Source organism: Anabrus simplex, chromosome 7, assembly GCF_040414725.1.
Source record: "Anabrus simplex isolate iqAnaSimp1 chromosome 7, ASM4041472v1, whole genome shotgun sequence".
NCBI classification, from domain to species: domain Eukaryota; kingdom Metazoa; phylum Arthropoda; class Insecta; order Orthoptera; family Tettigoniidae; genus Anabrus; species Anabrus simplex.
Genome location: NC_090271.1, coordinates 206,827,576 through 206,848,551, shown reverse-complemented (window position 1 = coordinate 206,848,551; position 20,976 = coordinate 206,827,576). Strand labels below are relative to the sequence as shown.

Sequence of the window (20,976 nt, the reverse complement as noted above, 5' to 3'; positions counted from 1 at the left end):
GATCACACAAAAGTAAGGGACTTCATACAGTTTCTTTTCAAATTTTTCGACAGTGTACAAACAAGGTAAGATAACCTCATGTAGTAAGGTTAGCAATTAGAATTACATATGTAAAGAACGACAGTTTAAGATGGCAAATATGACTCACCAAGGATGAGGTGTAGTTTGGCGTCAGTCTGGAAGGCGTAATGCAAGGTGACGAGAAATGGGGACTGTCTAACAGCCTCCAGCACCTGTCGCTCAGTCTTGGTGTGCTCCGTAGTCTTCTTCTTCTGGACGATCGTAGCCTTCTTCAACACCTTCATGGCGTACAACCGACCGTCATCAACACCGCCACGCTTCCGTACAAGAAACACCTTTCCGTAAGCTGAAACAAAAACAAACAATGATCAATTAGTAACTTAATTCAGAGACAAATAAGTGGCTTTAAATAGAAGTCTCCTCGTCTAGATGAGAAAGTGGGAACCCACTGCCCCACTGCGAGTCCCATAAAATCTAGAATGTGTTTAATTCAGAATAATACGAGCAATTGAATCACTATTTAACATATGAAGGAGGTACTACTTCGTGTTTGTTGTGTCTCATAGCTGTCCTGATACAGCATGCTTATGGACAATTCCCAAGATAGCTCTACCCAAAGACTTCAGTGGGGTCTCTCGAAAGGAGCTTTGTATAAGATAACTTATTAATTCACCTTGTTTGTTAACGTCCACGTAGTCTCATTCCTCAGAACTTACTCTCCAACCCCTGTGGGTGGGGGCGGTAGAATAACACTCACGGTATCCCCTGCCTGTCGTAAGAGGCGACTGAAAGGGGCCCTAGCGGATCCGAACTTGGGAGTGTGGGTTGGCGACCACGGGTCCCTTAGCGGAATCCTGAAACTCTTTCCACTTACTTATACTAGGCTCCTCACTTATCTATCCTAACCAACCTCCCTTGGTCAACTCTTGTTCTCTTCCGATCCCGACGGTACTACGTATGTAGGCCTTTAATTTTCTCGTCCTTTGTGGCCCTTGTCTTTCTTTGGCTGATATCTTCATTTTTCGAAGTGTTATACAGTGGATGGTTGTCCAGTTAAAACAATAATCACCACCACCACCACTTTACCCTCCACAATCAGCTTTTATAGGTGATTTTCTCCGCGCATGACGTATCCAAAATAGCGTTAGTAGTAGTAGTAGTAGCAGCAGCAGTAGTAGTAGTCGCTAGGTGAATACTTCTTTTGTTTCAAAGTGGGCTAATTTGTACGACAGAAATTCTTAGCAACCTCCTCCAGCACTACATTTCAAAGGCTTCGATTCGTGGACATGAGATCATACGACTTCGCATTATAAAAAAGGCTAGAGAGTCTAATGACTATATTAGCCGTTTTTTATTGATGCTGATGTTACCATCTTTCCAGATCATCTTCAGCCGGACCATTGCTATCTTAGCTTTTTAAATAACTTACATTGTTTAAGTTCTTCCTTGGAACCACCATTGCTCGACAGTAGTGAACCCACGTATACGCAGCCCGATACATCTCCATAACCTGTATTATATCAGGTCCCTGGTTGCTTGGTTCAGGTGTTTCTTATTAATGACCTATGAGCACAACCTCCACGGTAAGGGGGGTTATTGATTATTCGAGAGGAGCAGTCCGAGTTGCGCACACTGTCGCCTCCCTTTAACTAGCCGGATTCTGACAAACGAAAATAAAATATTATAATCATTATTATTATCATTAGACTATGGGTTTCTCGTCTTAAGTACCTACTTTTATGTTTTTCGGAGACGCCGAGGCGCCAGAATGTTGTCTCTCAGGAGTTCTTTTACGTGGCAGTAAATCTACAGACATGTGGCTGGCGTACTTGCGCATCTTCAAATATAATCGAACTGAGCCGGGATCGAACCGCCAACTTTAGCTCAGGAGGCTAGCGCTGTACCGTTATAAATTTCAAGAGGCCTGACTGTCAGAATTTCATCCCACAGATGTTCTTTAACAAGCCGGAAAGGGACGACGTATACTGCAATTACTGCACCGTATTTAAATGTTATCAAAGGCTACAAACTTCAGCTTGAAGGTTCACTTTAAAATATTATTTTGTTGCCATGAAAGGAAAAGTGTGTTATCTTTCTCTCCAGCAGGTCACAAGAGCAAGAATAGATATAATATTCTTGCAATCCTTTCATGACTATCTCTTGTGTTACTCTGCTAGGTAATGAATTATTTACTTCCTCTGTCCGCGGTTAAAGTTCAGAGCACACAGGATGTGATGATGGGAGGACCTCAATATCTGTAATATGGGAAGAGGAAGGATATAATTATGATACCACGTACTAATTCGCAACTAACTACAGTCCTCACTTTCACGGGGGAGTTTGGAACTCTGTACTTCATATGATTTACTTTACAATTCCTTTCCATTTCGTTCACAGAGTTGTTCTCTAGGAGTCTCCAGCCTGTCACGTGGAATAAGTGGAATCCCGTGAATAGGTGCGAGGCTTGCAGAGCTTGAACGTTAAATGTTTGTGAAGAAAGATGCTGGTCTTGCTTACACATCGCCCTAGTGAGAATTTTTCACTCTAAAGTTTAGGGACCATGAGTGGTTTGATAGTCGCAGCCGGCTGAACACAAGAGAGACTCAGAATGGCAGAAATGTCCACTACTATTCTATAGCAATTGGTATCCCGACGCTGAGAGGTACAATTTATCTATAATTAAAATGTTTTTTCTTTATTTGCCAAATATTTGTCACGGCACTGATAATTCAGAATTAATTAGTTGCTAGTTTATTTGAAGGGGCTTAGCACGATATTATTCAAAGGGGAAATTAAACAGGAAACTTAACATCTCAAAGATTGATGGGTCCGGTAAGGTATGATATACAGGTACATGAAACGATTTTTCGAACAGACCACTGTGGAAGAAGAGAAAATAGTTTACCACGTGAGACGCAGCAAAAACTTTGATACAAGACATGTTAGCAAAAACTTTGATACAAGACATCTTATGTACTGGTAAGAATCAGCACCTTGGTAGCCATTCAGTATTACATCTGTGAGACCGTCTGATATTTGCTATATAATAAAATCGTCGAAACTCGCATTATTTCGAATATAGGTATGTAAACCCATGAAATACTGCCGCCTCTGTGGTGTAGTGGTTAGCGTGATTAGCTGCCACCCCCGGAGGTCCGGGTTCGATTCCCGGCTCTGCCACGAAATTTGAAAAGTGGTACGAGGGCTGGAACGGGGTCCACTCAGCCTCGGGAGGTCAACTGAGTAGAGGTGGGTTCGATTCCCACCTCAGCCATCCTGGAAGTGGTTTTCCGTGGTTTCCCACTTCTCCTCCAGGCGAATGCCGGGATGGTACCTAACTTAAGGCCACGGCCGCTTCCTTCCCTCTTCCTTGCCTATCCCTTCCAATCTTCCCATCCCTCCACAAGGCCCCTGTTCAGTATAGCAGGTGAGGCCGCCTGGGCGAGGTACTGGTCATACTCCCCAGTTGTATCCCCCGACCAAGAGTCTGAAGCGTAGAGGCGCGCGGCTGTGAGCTTGCATCCGGGAGATAGTAGGTTCGAATCCCACTATCGGCAGCCCTGAAGATGGTTTTCCGTGGTTTCCCATTTTCATACCAGGCAAATGCTGGGGCTGTACCTTAATTAAGGCCACGGCCGCTTCCTTCCAACTCCTAGACCTTTCCTATCCCATCGTCGCCATAAGACCTATCTGTGTCGGTGCGACGTAAAGCCCCTAGCAAAAAAAAAAAAAAAAAAAAAAAAGAGTCTGAAGCTCCAGGACACTGCCCTTGAGGCGGTAGAGGTGGGATCCCTCGCTAAGTCCGAGGGAAAAACCGAACCTGGAGGGTAAACAGATGATGATGATGATGATGATGATGATGATGATGATGAAACCTATGAAATACTGGGTTCGTCAAACGAGTTTACAAGTCCATCAGCGCGATAGGATAAACGAATATGTCAAGAATTGGGACTGGGCTGTGTTGTAAGGTCCTAATAGAAAGTACACAGGTTGCCATCCCCTGCTCCAGACGATCTTTTATTATCTTCATAGAGTTATTTAAATTTTAACTTTCAACAGGAATAATATTTTGTTTTAACGTCAATTCAAATGTAATTATGTCCTTAAGGAGTTCTTTAACATGCTGAAGGCCTACGACAAGGGTTCATCGCATTTAAACACCCTCAAATGCCAAAGACTTCATCCGGGATCGAACAAGAGGGGTTGTATCTTGGAAATGGGAAGACAACTAAGCGACTCCGCCATTTTTAATTTACAATAAAACTGCGACAATTTTAAAAACTGTAAGTGAAAATAAGCTAGCGGTCTTGTATGTAAGCCAGCAACTTTATTATTTTGATATCGGACTCGCAGCACATAATTAATGCCACACAGTCGAGGCTATTGCCCTCAACAGGAAGGACCTCAACTCGCCGGAACAATGCGACACTCTACAATATTATTCTTCATTAGGTCATGTCCACTGAATTCATGAATATCAAACATGTTTGTAATAAGATTCTGTTCGGAGTTCGATGACTGGGAGGTGCTCTGTCAATGTGCAAGTGAACAATGAAAAAGAAATTACATTCTGTAGTATTCGTTGACCGGGTTCGAATCCCACTGTCGGCAGACCTGAAGATGGTTTTCCGTGGTTTTCCATTTTCACACCAGGCGAATGCTGGGGCTGTACCTTAAGGCCACGGCCGCTTCCTTCCTAGTCCTTTCCTATTCCATCGTCGCCATAAGACCTATCTGTATCGGTGCGAAGTAAAGCAAATAGCATAAAAAATAGTATTCGTTGAAAAGTGATGGATTTATGATTCTCTTAATCGTGGTAGAGAACCGCATTCTTTACATAGTATCTGACAGGTATCGAATGTATGAATAGTTTAGCTAAACTACAGATCAGACAAAAAGGTTACAGTCGAATATACACACATATATATATATATATATATATATATATATATATATGAATAAATATAAGGTATAGGCTACATGATGCTTGGATAGGTTTAGGGTTTACCACCAATTTCCACGTCAAAACCAAATTACTGAAATACATGAGCATCACTTGGAAAGAATACTCTTCTAAACACATTGTCATTATACTCACTGCGTAGTGTTCTTCTCAAAGGGTTCATTTTCAGTTCTCAACGAAAATTGGCAAAGAAATCTAGCAAGCTGTTGTTCTTCTGTACCAGTGCAAGTGGCTCAGAACCATATACAGTATTCGTAAGTAAAGAAACCGTGGCATAACCTGGGTTATAATTAGCAATTATTCGCTCTATGACAATGCGACACTCTACAATATTATTCTTCATCAGGTCATGTCCACTGAATTCATGAATATCAAACATCATTGGTTTCTTTGCAGCATATAACAAGTAGCGTTAGGCTTAGAAAGAATACTATCCGCATGTTTTCCCCATGGAAGAACCATATCCGGAATAGATAAACTCGAGGTATACAAACTTCGGTTCTCCAAGATGAACTGCCTCCCACTTCTGTTGTAACGTGTAACCTGACCCAATTTTCCACGACGATGGGTTTGAATCAAACCATTATTGATTAATCTGCAGTCATTTCTAAACAAAGTCATAATTTCGTTCACTCTTCTATAAGGTATCATGCACCAGTTATACAATTTCTATGGTTTGTTCCTGGATAATTTAGATGCAAATTTTCGTCATTTATGAAATTCAGTCGAGAAAGTGGAACACACAAAGTGAGCTGTTGTCACTCGTGTGTTAGAACAAGATCCGTATTATTAGCAGCAGCAGCAGCGGTGCGGGTGGGCAATCGTCGGTAGGGAGTGGCAGGCACACGAACCAGGTGCACACTTTATGTAAATCTGGTAATTACAACTTATTTCCACCACGGTGATATTAAGAAATAAGTTTGACGAAAGTAGTAACATAACATCGAAAGTGAGATGGATACTCGAGAGAGAATTTCAGAGAGGTGAGGTAAAATCTTCATATCGGCATTTTAGTCTCACTTTAGCCGGAGAGAAAATCGAAGTAGTACCATAGCAATCATGCTTGTAGTTTTACATGACTGTTCTTGTAGTGATCCTAGTCACGGGACCTTCAGTTACACATGGATTCCAAACAAGAGAGATAAAATTTTCCATATAAAAATCCCACCTGTATAGGCTGGGATTCGAATCGTGACAGCCTTGGCGGAATGGCAATGACTTAACCACTTGGCTACCATGAACCCCCCCCCCCCATCACAACCATCTAATTAGTGCCGCAGGTGAGTATTAATTTTCTCTTCTAGAAAATTTGCCGTCCATCCGTTCCTGATTACAGGTCCCAACACAAATCGGAAGATGTTCCATTTTGCACACAAAATCAGCATGCTCTGAGTCTACAAAAGTACTATTTACAGTCATTGGTACCTTTAACAATCACATGTGAGAGATCATACGCAGCAACGACTAACCAAGTAACCACCATTCTGAAAACGGCAGATTCATTTCTTTCACAAAGTAAAGGAAGCTATTTGGTAGTCAAACAAATATGTAAAGAATATCGCCATCTTACATTGGAAGAGAGAATGTCTCAGAAACCATGGAAAGGAGAAATCTCTAATATTCCGGACTGGCTATGAAGAAGGCAATTTGAGTGGCAGACATGACTGCTTAACATAATATGTTCCTTTCTTCCTGAGCCGTACTGCAGCTTTGCAACCAACAGCAGACGGTGGAAAGAAGTCTTCTGAAAATCTGCCCTGTTCTAACATGCAAGAATGACCCCTACCGGAAAGCAAAATGACGCGTGAGACCGTAATGTATTTATCAATGTACCTGTCTATCAAAAAGGAAAAAGGCAGAGGAAACCGAATGCCTCAGTGATTTGTTTCATGTTTGCTTCGTCACAATTTTTTCTACTCATATTTACCTTCTCCTGCTCAACGTAGTCTCCATTTACAGTCGTGGATAATGAAAGGTGGAGCCGAACAGATGTCCATACAATTTCCACACAGCAATGTTGAAAGCGGTACGAGTACAGAATCGTAGCAAGTAGCATGACGGAACCAGCGACTTCTAATTCGTGGAATGCCACCTGATGAGCGACCTATTTGGCACACATCGTCCAGGGTCACTGGTTCGTATCAATCTTGGGACCATGACATTTCCGACCTACTTCATACATTTATCAGAAATACATGCATTTAGAATGAACCAATCATACTGGTACCATGCTGACAGAACTTAGAAGTACATTTCCAAGAAGATGGATAAACAACTTTACGTAACTATGACACCAATTAACACAATTACTAGGGTGTATAAGAGCCTCTGTGGCTCAGGCGGTAGTGCGCCGGCCTCTCACCGCTGGGTTCCGTGGTTCAAATCCCGGTCACTCCATGTGAAATTTGTGCTGCACAAAGCGAAGGTGGGGCAGGTTTTTCTCCAGATACTCCGGTTTTCCCTGTCATATTTCATTCCAGCAACACTCTCCAATATCATTTCATTTCATCTGTCATTCATTAATCTTATCCTTCCGAAAGTTTAAAATATTAAATATTAAAAGGTTTACTGAAGCGAAATTTGTGACACTGCGATAAACGATTCCAATAAAAATAGAAAAAGAAAAGGGAGAGATGTGAGTTCTCACAGGCCGGGATTTAAACTGCGGCAGCTTTAGTGAGAGTCTTAATGACTATGTTACTCAGCTATCACGCTCACACTATTGTCTGTTTCCGTTCAGATTAATATCAGGAAAATACCGGGGTGACATCTAGTCCCAGTTCCTTATGTAATTTCAGATTAAGTAATTATAGACGCATTCAGTAATCGAGTGTGATTTTCACACCTAGTAAATTCATGCTGCTGGTGACCAAGATGTCCTCTCTGCTAACATGAAACAACAATGAAGACAAAGGAACAAACGAGAAGGAAAAATCAATTTCAATCGTCTAAGTGGGATAGTGAATGTGGGCTCTGCTCTACGTTATTGCGTTCTAGAAACCGAATGGAGAATAAACAAACCAAGAAAACAATCTAATTTTTACACGTGCTGTATGGCGATAAGGCAACCAACCTCAGCCAAGCCACGTGATACTACTGCCACTTGGCGACAATCAATCAGTATGCAGTCGGCTTCAAACAAAACCCTCCTTTGTTTTATAGTGAACCTGCCATTTCAAACTGGTGTAGCCGACCTTGTCATATGGCCATTGCCACAGGACGTTGCCTCCTACGACAGACATGTGTCCGCTATCTCTCTTTATAACTGGCTACCTTAAAAATGTAACTACCGGGCGAGTTGGCCGTGCGCGTAGAGGCTCGCGGCTGTGAGCTTGCATCCGGGAGATAGTAGGTTCGAATCCCACTATCGGCAGCCCTGAAAATGGTTTTCCGTGGTTTCCCATTTTCACACCAGGCAAATGCTGGGGCTGTACCTTAATTAAGGCCACGGCCGCTTCCTTCCAACTCCTAGGCCTTTCCTATCCCATCGTCGCCATAAGACCTATCTGTGTCGGTGCGACGTAAAGCCCCTAGCAAAAAAAAAAGTGTAACTGGATATCACATTCCTGTGAACGGCGCCGACGAATGAAACAAACGTAAGACTGACAACGGACTGAGAAAACAAACAGGAATGTGCCTAAACTGCTTACCCTGTTACGAACTTTAAGTTAAAATAAAGTTTAAAAAGTTTTTTAACTGCTATGCTTGTCAGACGAATGTTTCGGAAGTTAGCTTTTGGGATGTCTGCACTTATATTTAAAATATACTGTCCCTGCAAAAAACCATGTGGTTGTGCAATAATACATATAAGAATTCCAATAGAGTCTCCGTGGCTCAAGTGACAGCGCGCCGATCTCTGAACACTGCGTTCCGTGGTTCAAATCACGGCAATTCCATTGTGAGATTTGTGCTGGACATAGCGGAGGTGGGACAGGTTTTTCTCTGGGTACTCCGGTTTACTTTGTCATCTTTCATTCCAGCTACACTCCCCAATATCATCTCATCTGTTCTCATCTGTCAGTCATTAATCACTGCCCCAGAGGAGTGCGGCAGGCGGCACATTTTCTATCCTCGCCTCTAAATGGGGGCTTCATTCATTCCATTGCTAACCCGGTCGAATGTCTGGAAACAGGCTGTGGATTTTCATTTTCATGAGAATTCTAGTAAGAAGATATACAAATAGCTTTAATTTTAAAGCAAACAGCAATAAGATATTATCGGGAGATGAGGAGCTACTGATTATCATTTGCTACTACTTGCTTCAGGAGCATTTATTATGGAAATTTAAATATATTCTTTCACAGCTTTTACGAGAAAAATAGCTCATTTTTACACATAAGAAAAATATAACAGGAAATTAGCACAGACTTCTAACAGACAGGCAAATTAAGCAGTTTTGTTTTCTCGTCTGGGATATTGGAGTTGAGCCATAAAAGGCAGGAAGAATTCCTTCAGGGATGACAACACTCCTTGTTGGGCTATCACACTATTGTTGTGCACTAATGCCTACCTAATGCAATTCCTAAAAATGAAGAAAAAAGATGGTGCAGTAAAATAGTACCTGACCATGTCATTTCTAGGAAACATCATCAACGTCAACACAGTTGTTGAGGGGACTTTGAAAATCTGAACGGTTGCCCATCCCAGAGTGGTCAGTAACCTGCCGAATTCCGAGCGTGTTTCGGTTTAACGGAACTACAACTGCCATTGCCATGGATGATTCAACAGGGTCAAGGACTTCTTTAACTGATATTGTGGAGTTGTTGTCCTTCACAGGACTTGCTTCTGTCGCTGAAATGATCCAAGTACGTGGAGGAAATGTTACAAGGTAAAACTATTACACATATGACTGCTTCGCACCAAGTGACTTAAGGGCTGTGGAATCATATCCAAACTGCCTGTCCCGATGTAAAGCCTATTCATTTAAGGAACTGGCAGATGTGACTTACAGAGGTTGATGCTAGAAATCGAATAATGGAGTAGTCAATTGGCATTTAAGTGTGCTTAGACCTACATGCGAGAGATCCAAGCCAGGAGATCATACGCTGCAACCACTAACCAAATAACCACCATTCTGAAAACGGAAGCTGCATGTTAAATAACCACTTTACAGAGAGTATGAGAAATATAGGCCCTATCGCAGTTAAAGAGACTTTAAACACACAAAAGGAAAGAAAAGAAATTTACTTTAATATCTTACAGTTTGAAAATGAAGGACCAACAGAATCAAAATGAAGGATGATTAGGAAATGAATAGGCTAGAAATACGATAAAGGTGAACTCCATGGCACTGATTCTTGGTTATCGTGAAATCACACGGAGAGACATAAACCAAGAACTATGATAAAAATTAAGTTAAGTTTGACTTTAAAAATATATTTGAACTGAAAATGAGCTTGATTTGGGAACACGTTATATCACTTTATAAATATCACCAGACTGAGCCGAGATCGACTCCGCCAGCTTAGACTCAAAGTAAGCGCTCTACCGTCTGAGCCACTAAGCCTGGCCCTCACTCCCAAGGATATTACTGGAAAAGAGATTAAATAGAAACAACTATGGTAACGAAACAGAGGAAGTATTCAGCCCTTAGTCTTGAATAAACGTCTTGGTCTAATAGCAATAGAGAAAAAAAAATGATTATTACCTCTTGTGCCGTCTCCTTAAAGATGGTTTGCAACCATATATGGAGTTTTTCTTGTTTGTTGTCCTATTTTGTGTGGTTGTATAAAGGATGTGGAACAACTGTAAAAGGTTCCGCGCCCAGGATAATCTTCTCCGCCCACGTGCAAGTTGACCAATTGTAACATCATTTGGGGGTAACATAAGTGTAATTTAAATAGACTTATAACGTTATAAGCCCAATGGGAGATTCAGTAGAATCCCAGAGGGAAAGTAACATACGTGAAATTTAAATATAACGTTACTAGCCCAATAGGGGATTAAGTAGAATCGCAGTGTAATAAAGTTTTTTAGTGTAAGCACGATGAAAACTCGAACAGTAGGTCAAGTATAGCAGAATGCTGACAACAGGCAATAGGAAATCCACAAAATCAATTACTAGTAATATTATGCATGTAATGCATTTTCCTAATTACTCAGTAGAGGATGAGGATCTATGATCAGTTGAGTCTCTCTTGCGATCCAAACTGTATTTAGCAAGCCTGCTAGACAAGGTCCTGTGACCGTTGATTGCATGCACAATAAATGCTTCAAAAGAAATATGAATATCAAGTCAAGCTACAGGTTCGAAGAACCAAGGCGTGCAGAGTAAGATTCACAGGTGCATTTTGGGTGCCTGCACGTGGTTGTCCCGTTAAGAGAGTGAGGTGAATGTTCGCGCCTGCGCACAGTCCGTGAAGCTAGACAACAACAGGTGGATAACACGTCTAGCCTGATGGATGGATTACTCAGCTGATTCTTGGCTCCCACAAGACACCCTTAGCCCGCAACACGCCATTAAGTTAATTGATATAATACTGGTATTACACCGAACTGTCATGATGGTTCTATCTACAAGTAAAAGGATGTGTCACGAAAGTGGAACGCGAAATGGAGTGGAGACTGAGCAAGTGACCATTAATATTAACCAGGAAGAGGCGAAAGTAAGTGTCCACATCAACGTGATTCAATACCGAGAGTGTGTGTTAACACTTAAAGCTACAGCCACACTCCAAGCTCCGCACTTTCAACTCTCTTATCCGACCTCCAGAACTTCAATCTTGTCCTCCAACCCCGACGGTATTAGGTTTGCGAGGTCAAGGAAGTCCATTTTTCACGCATTTCATAACCCTTCCTGCATTATTGGGAAGATCAGAGTTCTTTATCTTTCTCCTGTGAATATAATTCAGAGGAAATTATTATTAGTTTTATTTCCCGTTAGAGATATTTTCACCGAATCCTGATTTTTTAAAATCCTGAAGTAGAGTAATGTTTTTACTACTTAAAAACGATTTTACAATTTGCTGGCTTGAGGTAATCACCACCTAGTGCAACGCATTGACAAATACAAAGGACCAGTGGGCACCCCAACACTGCTCAAAGCTTATCATACTTTCTTCTCGGCCACATGTGTTATTCTCATGCGGAGTTGCTTTACAATTATTATTCTCGCGAAGGTGGGCTAACTGCATATCTGACAATCCTAAACCTTGGTCCTGGGAAAGAAACAAAAGTTCGCCGATATTCTTACCCGCAAGTACTGTACATGGGACTGATGAACATAATCCCCGATAGAGAGTAAAAGCAATGCTTCGGAAACCCAGTGAACAAAGACACATTCATTAATAATGAAGGTGAAGTTCCTTGTATCAACCTACTATATATATATAAAAGCAATCGTGACGATAAGCCACTGGCATACGAATTTAAGATTACATTATCACTACGAAAGACTGATCCACAGAAGTGCAAACATAGGTAAGTGCAGGCTGTCACGTATGCCACTGTCAGTTCGAGGAACGAAACGTGTATATATCAGCAAATGAAGTGTGACTTAACTGTGTACTAGATTACTATTTAGTAATACACTAAACACGACCATATTTTGATCGCTTTCACCGACCAGAATCCACAGTTTCATGGAAAATATCCAAAAGAAAAACTGAAAAATTCGTGTCAAAAATCAAACTATATTATATCAATTCATTTTTTATTTCAAAGTACACTGAAAAATGTGTGTCAATGCTGAAATACTCGAAGCCGCCTTACTAGCGAAGAATTTCTTCAGTTTATTGACACTGTTTAGTGAATACAGAGTCCGGCTCCATGGCTAAATAGTTAGCGTGCTGACCTTCGGTCACAGGGGTCCCGGGTTCGATTCCCGGCAGGATCGGGAATTTTAACCATAATTTGTTAATTTTTCTGGCACGGGGCTGGGTGCATGTATCGTCTTCATCATCATTTCATCCTCATCAAGACGCGCAGGTCGCCTACGGGAGTCAAATAAAAAGATCTGCATCTGGCGAGCCGATCTTGTCCTCTGACACTCCCGGCACTAAAAGGCATACGCCATTTCATTCAGTGAATACAGAAACAGTCCAGACATACAGAATTCAAAAGTTTTCCACGCTTTTTTTAAAATAATATGTCTCTTATTCACTCCTAGAAAGGGAATTTTAGGTAACACTACCGGTTAATAATTTAAAAGGAGAGGCATTGCGGGCGTGATTATGATGATACTTATAACAGTACTCGAACTTCTAGTGGTATATTCTTCTATGGATCAGTGTACAGTACCGGCCGCCGGATCTCAAGACAGAGGGTTCAAACCACGCAGAGTTATTCGAAGGGTGGATAAAGTCCAATGGATACATCAAATCGTACGAAGTCGGCATATGTTCGAACAAATGCAGCAAGAATAAGGGAAGGTGGTGAGACTAAATTGTTGCAGTAAGGATATTTAGGAATAATTCTCAAAATTCAACTGATTAATACTCTATTATAAATATCCTTGATGACCATAAACTGGCCACCTCACCACATTCGTTCAAACACAATCGGATGCTATTCACCACTATTATTTTGTGAGTTTGAGAGAAATACATCATAATTACTCATTTTGACTATCGGATAATTCAATACGGAGAGGAAATAAAACATAAAACCACAGCGGAAAACAGAGGGGATAGAAATTACTCAGCGAGATAACTAGCAGTATCCACCCTTGCAAGACAAAGCATATTAAAACACCAGATTTCGTAAGATCTCCGAATTAAGCAACATTGTGTGTAACATCTTGAATAGGAAGCCCACAAGCAATTAGCTTGAAGAGAAGCGGAAAGGAACTGGTAACCTATTGTATGTAAAATGTCGTTGAGAATGATCAGTGGCATCGTGGCTTAGCTGGGGGGCAATGACTGGAATGTAATGTCAACATCCAGGTTTGGATACGGTACCAGCTTTACTTTCTTTGGGGGCAAAATCGTCATTACTGACGAGAGAAGACAGATAATATAAATGTTTTCAAGCATAGAGCTACATCCGACAACTTTCAGTCGGAGAATCCCACTAGTACCGTGTCCTATAATGAGAAGAGATTTAATAAGAGTGTCCACTACATTCCAGAGGTGATTGTTCACGGAGCAAAGGTTACGAAAGGAAGGAGCAGTGTTATTTTAACGAGGGCAAAGGTGGGCCGGCCACGAACACAGGACAACATCCTAGTACAATAAGTTACGAAAAGTGAGATCTCTTTATTCGGGATATTCTCATAATGAAATGCTCTATATAGAAATGATACAACCAGATGAAATTTTTACGGGCCATATTTTCCTATATTTATGGATTCAGTATTACTCTTAAAGTCATGTCACACTTTACTTTCTCTTAGCCAGCTTCAGTTGCGCAGTCGGTAAGTCGTACTTCTGTTCCCACGATAGTGAATCTGATTCCGAAAATTAGTTCGGGCTTTCTCTTCTTGATTACACCCTTCTTGATTATACCGAGCCTTGACTCGTGCCATTTACAAATAATTTTGTGAAATCAACGAGTTTGTGGTTCTATAGCACAGGAAATAATACTGCTATGTAGAGTATACTGAGTAACTGTATGAATAAATGATGTGAAATAAATCACATCCCGTACACGAAACCCCAAGAATCTATCTGATATAGAAATTTGTTCCCTGTTGACATTTTGCAGGATTATATTTATTCGCAAATTCTTTAGTTGCGAATTCCACAGGTCTCTAATCATGATACACATTTCGTCCCTAGTCCGTGGGATCAACACACATTTGGGACGAAAGCCATGGGAGCGAACCACTCGGGACGAAACGTCGCAACACCTCGATGGCATTTGAGGGTATTTAAATAACTCCACATCGTTGGCTTCCAGCACAATATAGAAATCCAACACATCAAATCCCCGCCATCTTTCTCTCTTAAAATCTATAAGCCCTGAGAAAAATGCTGAACGTGCATTTCACCGCTCATGACTGCAAGCAATACAAGCAAACTTACCACTTCTTCACCAGTGACTAGAGAATTTACGATGCAACGATTTTTAACACTGTCTTTTACAACCGGTTATGCATTCCATGACACTCAGAAAATCGAAGTGACGTGTAGGTACGTACTTCTAAATTGAACCTATAAAATATTAAAGGGCCCAATTGTTATATCACTTGGGTGTAAATTTAAACACCCCTCAAATACAGATGCCCGACCGAAGTCCTTCAACTCATTAATCATACACCTTCCAAATTATGTCTGTGCAAGTGCACAATGTGTGTATGTACATAATTAGGAACATGGTTTGATTTCCGGTCTACTCGAGATTCGAATCGCGGCGCCACGTGCTTCACCGGGTTCAAAGCCCTCCCTCTCTCTCACCAGTTATCTCCCGCCACCAGCCATGCAGCAGCAGGCCATGCTGAGCGGTATCGACGTACTAAAGGGGGCGGAACTTGGAACGCTTTCCACACAGCATCGCTTCCAAAAAGCTGTGTGTGGCTAGACAGACCGATATCGTTTGGACCAACACAAGGAGAAAAATTGTTGTACATTTTGTGTAGCCTTAGTGTTACAATCATAGCCCTACTAACTCAGCATACGCTTCTCACTTTTATAGACACCAAGATTCACTAATCAATCACAATCATACAAAAGATCAAAAAAATTTTAATCGGTTCTCTTATAAAAGAAATAGATTAGTTAAAATCGAGGTATAAATCGGGGTGTCAATTAGCCACTGGTTCGATTAAGACCTTATGCAAGCGATACTGAAAGGAATTTTAAATGTGTAGTTCATTCATGACTGAAAATACAAAAATGTAAAACTCTTAAGGAAGCAACGGTTGTTTATAATTAACTTCTTTTTGCTCATTCTCCTGAAATTAAGAGCAGGATTTACTTGAAATTAATTCAACACTACATAACAATGAGTAAAATTACACAGAAAGTCTGTATTAAGAGTGGGAACAGACGAGATAATATTTTTCATACAGCCCATGAAGGCCCTGGGATAGCTCTAGGCCCGGCCCCCTTTGCCCCCAAGAATTAACCTGTTACTCAATTTTCGTGTAGATTGAATGAACCTCAGGGCCATGTGCCGCTCCCGAAGTGAAAATATATTCTCTTGAATGTTTCGACTTCCGGTCGGAAAATCGAACCCACGTCCTTACCGCCTCGGTTAGGGACGCCCACCCTCCTTGTCACGTAACATGCTAATGAGAAAATCTAAACTACTGTATCGTATAATTAGATACCGGACATTAATTTTGGTATGTTGACACTGAAGTACTGGATAAGTTTCAGGCTTTGAGGATCCGAACAAATAGAGGTTAAAACCAATAGTCCAGTCCACTAAACACATAATCGATCATCAGTGAACAATCAACTACAATCGCCAACAGATCATCTTTGATCCTGACTGCACGTCGTAATGCCAACCCAAAACGGCCCATTTCTGAACGGCTGACTTAATTCAGTGATTAACGTCAGATGCCTTCGCGCACCTTGTGCAGTGCAATGAGGGCTGTACGAAAGGAGGAAAAGGACACGAACGCGCCACAAAGGTCGCCACTGCAGCAGCCCACGTGCGGTCTCGAGGGAGAGCATTCCGCTCCACTTAACAGTGCAGCTGCCTGTGGCTACCAGCGCTTCATTATTCACCACTAGCAGGATTAAATAAAATCAAAATGACTTCTAAAATCCCTTCAGATAATTCACATTAAAATTACGCTCATTCTTTTTATTAGGACTAAATACTACGTATTGTACTGTACATGGTTCGTTGATGTCCTTGAGTGGATGGTCAGCGTAATGGACTTCGGATTTAAACTGGCTACAGTTAATGTCTCTGGCTCGGAGACTGGGTGTTTATATATGTTTTAATACAGTCCAACTATATACAATACATCATACTACCAAACACCACAGAGTCACGAAATAATTAATACGTCACGTCACACAGGGTTAGCATCAGGAAGGGCATCTGGCCGTAAAACTTGGGCAAATCCATATGTAACGTGCCCAAGTGAATACGCTAGGAAAAAGGCCAGGAATAATAAGAAAACTGTTCACTGAAGGGTCAATTTACACCATCATACAGTACATAGCTGTAGTTCTTGAGGGCTAGGATTGGTGCAAGTGATCCAGGACTTAATACTTGGTTTAGAATTTTCACGAGAGGCATTCGATGGAAAACTCAAAATGAGCCAGGTGACTCCAGTGACCCAAAAATTATCTACGATAAGCTCATAAATTCATCACTGTACTGCCCAGGTATTATGCAAACATATCTGACAAATAAGTGTAGCTAGTCCACTCGACGGTCATGCAGGAAGAGTTGCATACTCTGCAGGGGTTCTAATAGGCCAGACCTCATATGCAATTCTCTTGGCAAAAGCGTTGCGCAAACTAGAAGATACAGTCTCTTATTACTCGCTTAAGAAAGTTTGCCTTCAAACCTATTACTGCTTAAAATCCAGGCTTTACTCACAAGCCTCCGTCCCACTGCATACAACGGTAAACACGAAATATTAATCACATTTAATTATAGTATATGATTTCTTCAACTTAAGTACTGTGATCTGGTAAATATGTGGCGAAAATATTTGAAGCTAAGTTAGCTATTGGCCTCCTTTTTCCCACATAGACCAAACTTGTCTGGGGTGACATTCAATAGTGTTCAAAATGCAACAATTCCAAATCGCTGGCTTTCGGCATTTGTAGGAATTCCTGCGAGAAAGCACCTCCAACACTCCAGCATATGTTAAGATCACTGGCAGTTGGAACGGACGTTAAACAAATAATTGTTATTCACAGATTGCGAACCTACTGATAATGGATACTGTGCAACGTGTCACTAATCGTTCAGAATTAGCACTGCGTTACCGGAAAGCTAAATATATACCCAAAATTACCCTTATACCTTCACATCTTTCATAGATTTTACAAGTCAGAACTAACCAAGGAATTCGGCTCAATTTTCAAAATCAATCGATCTCCTTCATTAACAAAGTAGTTTACTTGCAGTAAGAAAGACCTTGTACAAGTATAATGTTACCGTGCGCCCTTGACATACAAGGTTATAGGAGTAAAGGCATAAAAGAGGTTTATAGCTGAAACTGCATGGCAGAACAATAGAAAAACGAACAGATGTTATGCATTAAACGGAAATTATTGTTCCTGTGACAAGTTTTTATTTTGTCAGGGGAGAATCGTTTAGATAATGTGATTATGACTGCTGAAGTAAGTGTAACCTGTTCTTATGCCTCGATACCGGAGCTGAAGGTCAGTAGTTTTTGTGCTTTGTCTACGCATTAGGTCTTTCTGAGTCTCTACCATACCAAGTTTATGAATGGCTAGGTAACTCAACTTTCTACATTCAAGAATAAAGATCTGTTCTTCAGAATGTTGCTCAACGTGTCACTGGAAACATGGTACTTTCCCCAGGATCTCTTTCTTAACTTATTTGATAGTTGCGTTATTTACTATAGCGTAAATGTGGACAAATTCCTTTTATTCCTAAAATCCATTCCTGTTTTTCCCCCCGCCCTTCCGAACGTTAAGAAGCTTCTTTCAGCAAAGTATTCTCAGATAAATACCCCCAGAATACGATAGCCTAGAACAAGCAATGGATTCCCATTGCAGGCTAGGTCACATGAAAATGGACATTAATTTATAGTGACTGTTGGCTACGCTCAGCGAATACCAGTTGAAAGTCTCACAGGTTCCAATGGAGAACATGCCATGTAATATGAGAAAAGAATGAGGGCTCTTTGTTCTGCCTGGTAGAACATAAGACTCCAAACAACCTGTACAACCCTTCTGAACAGCCTAGTTATCAATAATTGTACCGACTGATGAATGTAAACAGACCAGTATATTAGCATGTTGTACAGCAAGTAGGCGTGAAGTAGCTACTTAAACGTTCCTACTAGTTTAGCTACTTATTAAATTTCTTTTTTGTTAGCTGTTCAACGTCGCACTAACACATTGAAGGTTTTCGGCGGCACAAGGATGGGAAAGGGCTAGAACTGGAAAGGAAGCGGTCGTGGCCTTAATTCGAACCCACCGTCTCCCGAGCTCACAGTTACGAGATCCTAACCTCACGGGCAACTCGCTGGGTTTATTAAAATGCACAAAGGGATCTCAAAAAATCTAATGAAATGTTCTAAACTTTTCCTCCTTATTTCAGAACGCAATCTTTTATAAGGTAATTTCTCATTTTCTTAATTCAAAGTTAGCAATGTAGAAAATGTTCGCCTACGTAAATGATGCTTGGTGCTTAATTACGACCAACAATGAGAAGAGCGGAGACTGCCTTGAGGAAGAACGAGGTACCAAAGGATCTACACAAGATGTGAATTATTTTTGATAATCATTTTAATTAAGACTGATAAAATAAAATATTAAATGCGGGGAAGATACTGTACAATACAATGCGCTCGAGAAAGAGAAAATACAACAAAGCCGTTATATCTGCTCTGCGATAAGACTGGCAAGCCACGCCGTCCGGAGAGCCATGGCTTGAATACCCGCGATGACTGCAGTCATCTTGATTTTGGTTCATTCCTATTTCAGATAGTTACTAGACTCAATTATACGGAACAACTAACCAAGGATTCACGAAAGTACCCACGATCACTAGAATTAAAGAGACAAAACTATTTATAATTCCACTCTAAATTATAATATGATCGGTCACCTATAGGCTGAAACTGAAGCATTGTATGAATATGGGATTTCAACAGTGAGGGATCCAGAGTCTAGTAAGCACGTGTCAGTGACTCCACCAGGTGCCACACCGGAGCAGCCAGGCGTGTCTGGAAAGGGGTAAGCGAGTCTCCAGGCAAAGTTCCGGCGCCTGGCTTGCCTTGGACAAATGACTCACAGCTCGCTTCCCTCAGCATGCAAGAAATATGGCCATTAAGATTTCGCTTTTCAGGTACTTTAGCTTATAGTCGTTCGCGGGCGGCGATTATTATTTAACGATTTGGTAGACATTCTGATGACGAATATGCATACCTCAACTTACTATATAATGAAATGTGTAAATAGAATACCGAGGGAAATTGTTTCAAGATTTGAACGTGAAAATTTCCGAGTACTCGATTAAAAGTTAGCAAGCGATACTTCTACAAGAGTACATCAAGACGACATGAACAGTGGTATAAAGCGTAAAATCTATCTTACGTTTAGCGTCCTAACCGACAGTAGGGATGTTTTAACAATACGTAAATTAGACTAAATTAATTATTATTAATTATTATTATTATCATACATTTGTCTAATGATTGTAACAAAGTTTCGGACAAGAGAAAAATGTATAATAACAATATTTTGATTTTAAAATAATTAAATTTAAGTTAGGGACTCTGTTTACACACAGAGAGGAAGGGAAATTAGATGTTATCAGCAAAGCTTAACAAATGAAAAGTAATGTGAGGACGAGTTGAAGAGAGAAAAAATCAGAAAAGCACTCCAACCTCACTGCTGTTGAATAATGCAAAGGTCTTGGATTATCCTGGTCAACAGTATTGTGTATGTATAGTATACGCATTCTGAGATAACCTATGCATATGTGGTGTTTGTACTCCTATGTAAGTTTAAATGAAATGAGGACAGGGGAGAAAGTGGCTTTGATCTATATGTTAGGAATCATCCCACCATTCGTCATTGGGCGAGACTTCTTTTCCATTCGAGTTACTGAGACGGAGAAAGCGATGAAATAGTAGAATGAGTTTAAACATTTCAATACAAGCGAAATTATACACAAATCAAGAATATTATTCTGCGACGTGACGGCTATATATATTGTACGACAATTGAAGTAGCTGGGCGACAGTCCATTGTAACTGCCCAGTGAAAGTGTCTTAACCTATGGTTATTTCAGCACATCATACACAACCAGCCTCCTGGACTTCTCGTTACCCTTCAAATAATATATACCTAATATTCGTATTGTGAATTCTGTATTTTATATTTTCCCATACTCGTGAAGCTGCTGTGAAGAGAAATGAACCTACCAACCTACTCAGA

General features: G+C 40.8%; 1 protein-coding gene across 1 annotated transcript in view; it reads right to left on the bottom strand.

Moving 5' to 3' along the window:
• LOC136877474 (ribosomal protein S6 kinase alpha-5) overlaps nt 1–20,976 on the bottom strand; it is a 202,203-nt gene that overhangs the window by 126,000 nt on the left and 55,227 nt on the right. Inside the window, exon 3 of the mRNA XM_067151539.2 lies at nt 149–367. Coding sequence (XP_067007640.1) covers nt 149–367 — 219 coding nt within the window. The remainder of the gene's footprint in view (nt 1–148; nt 368–20,976) is intronic.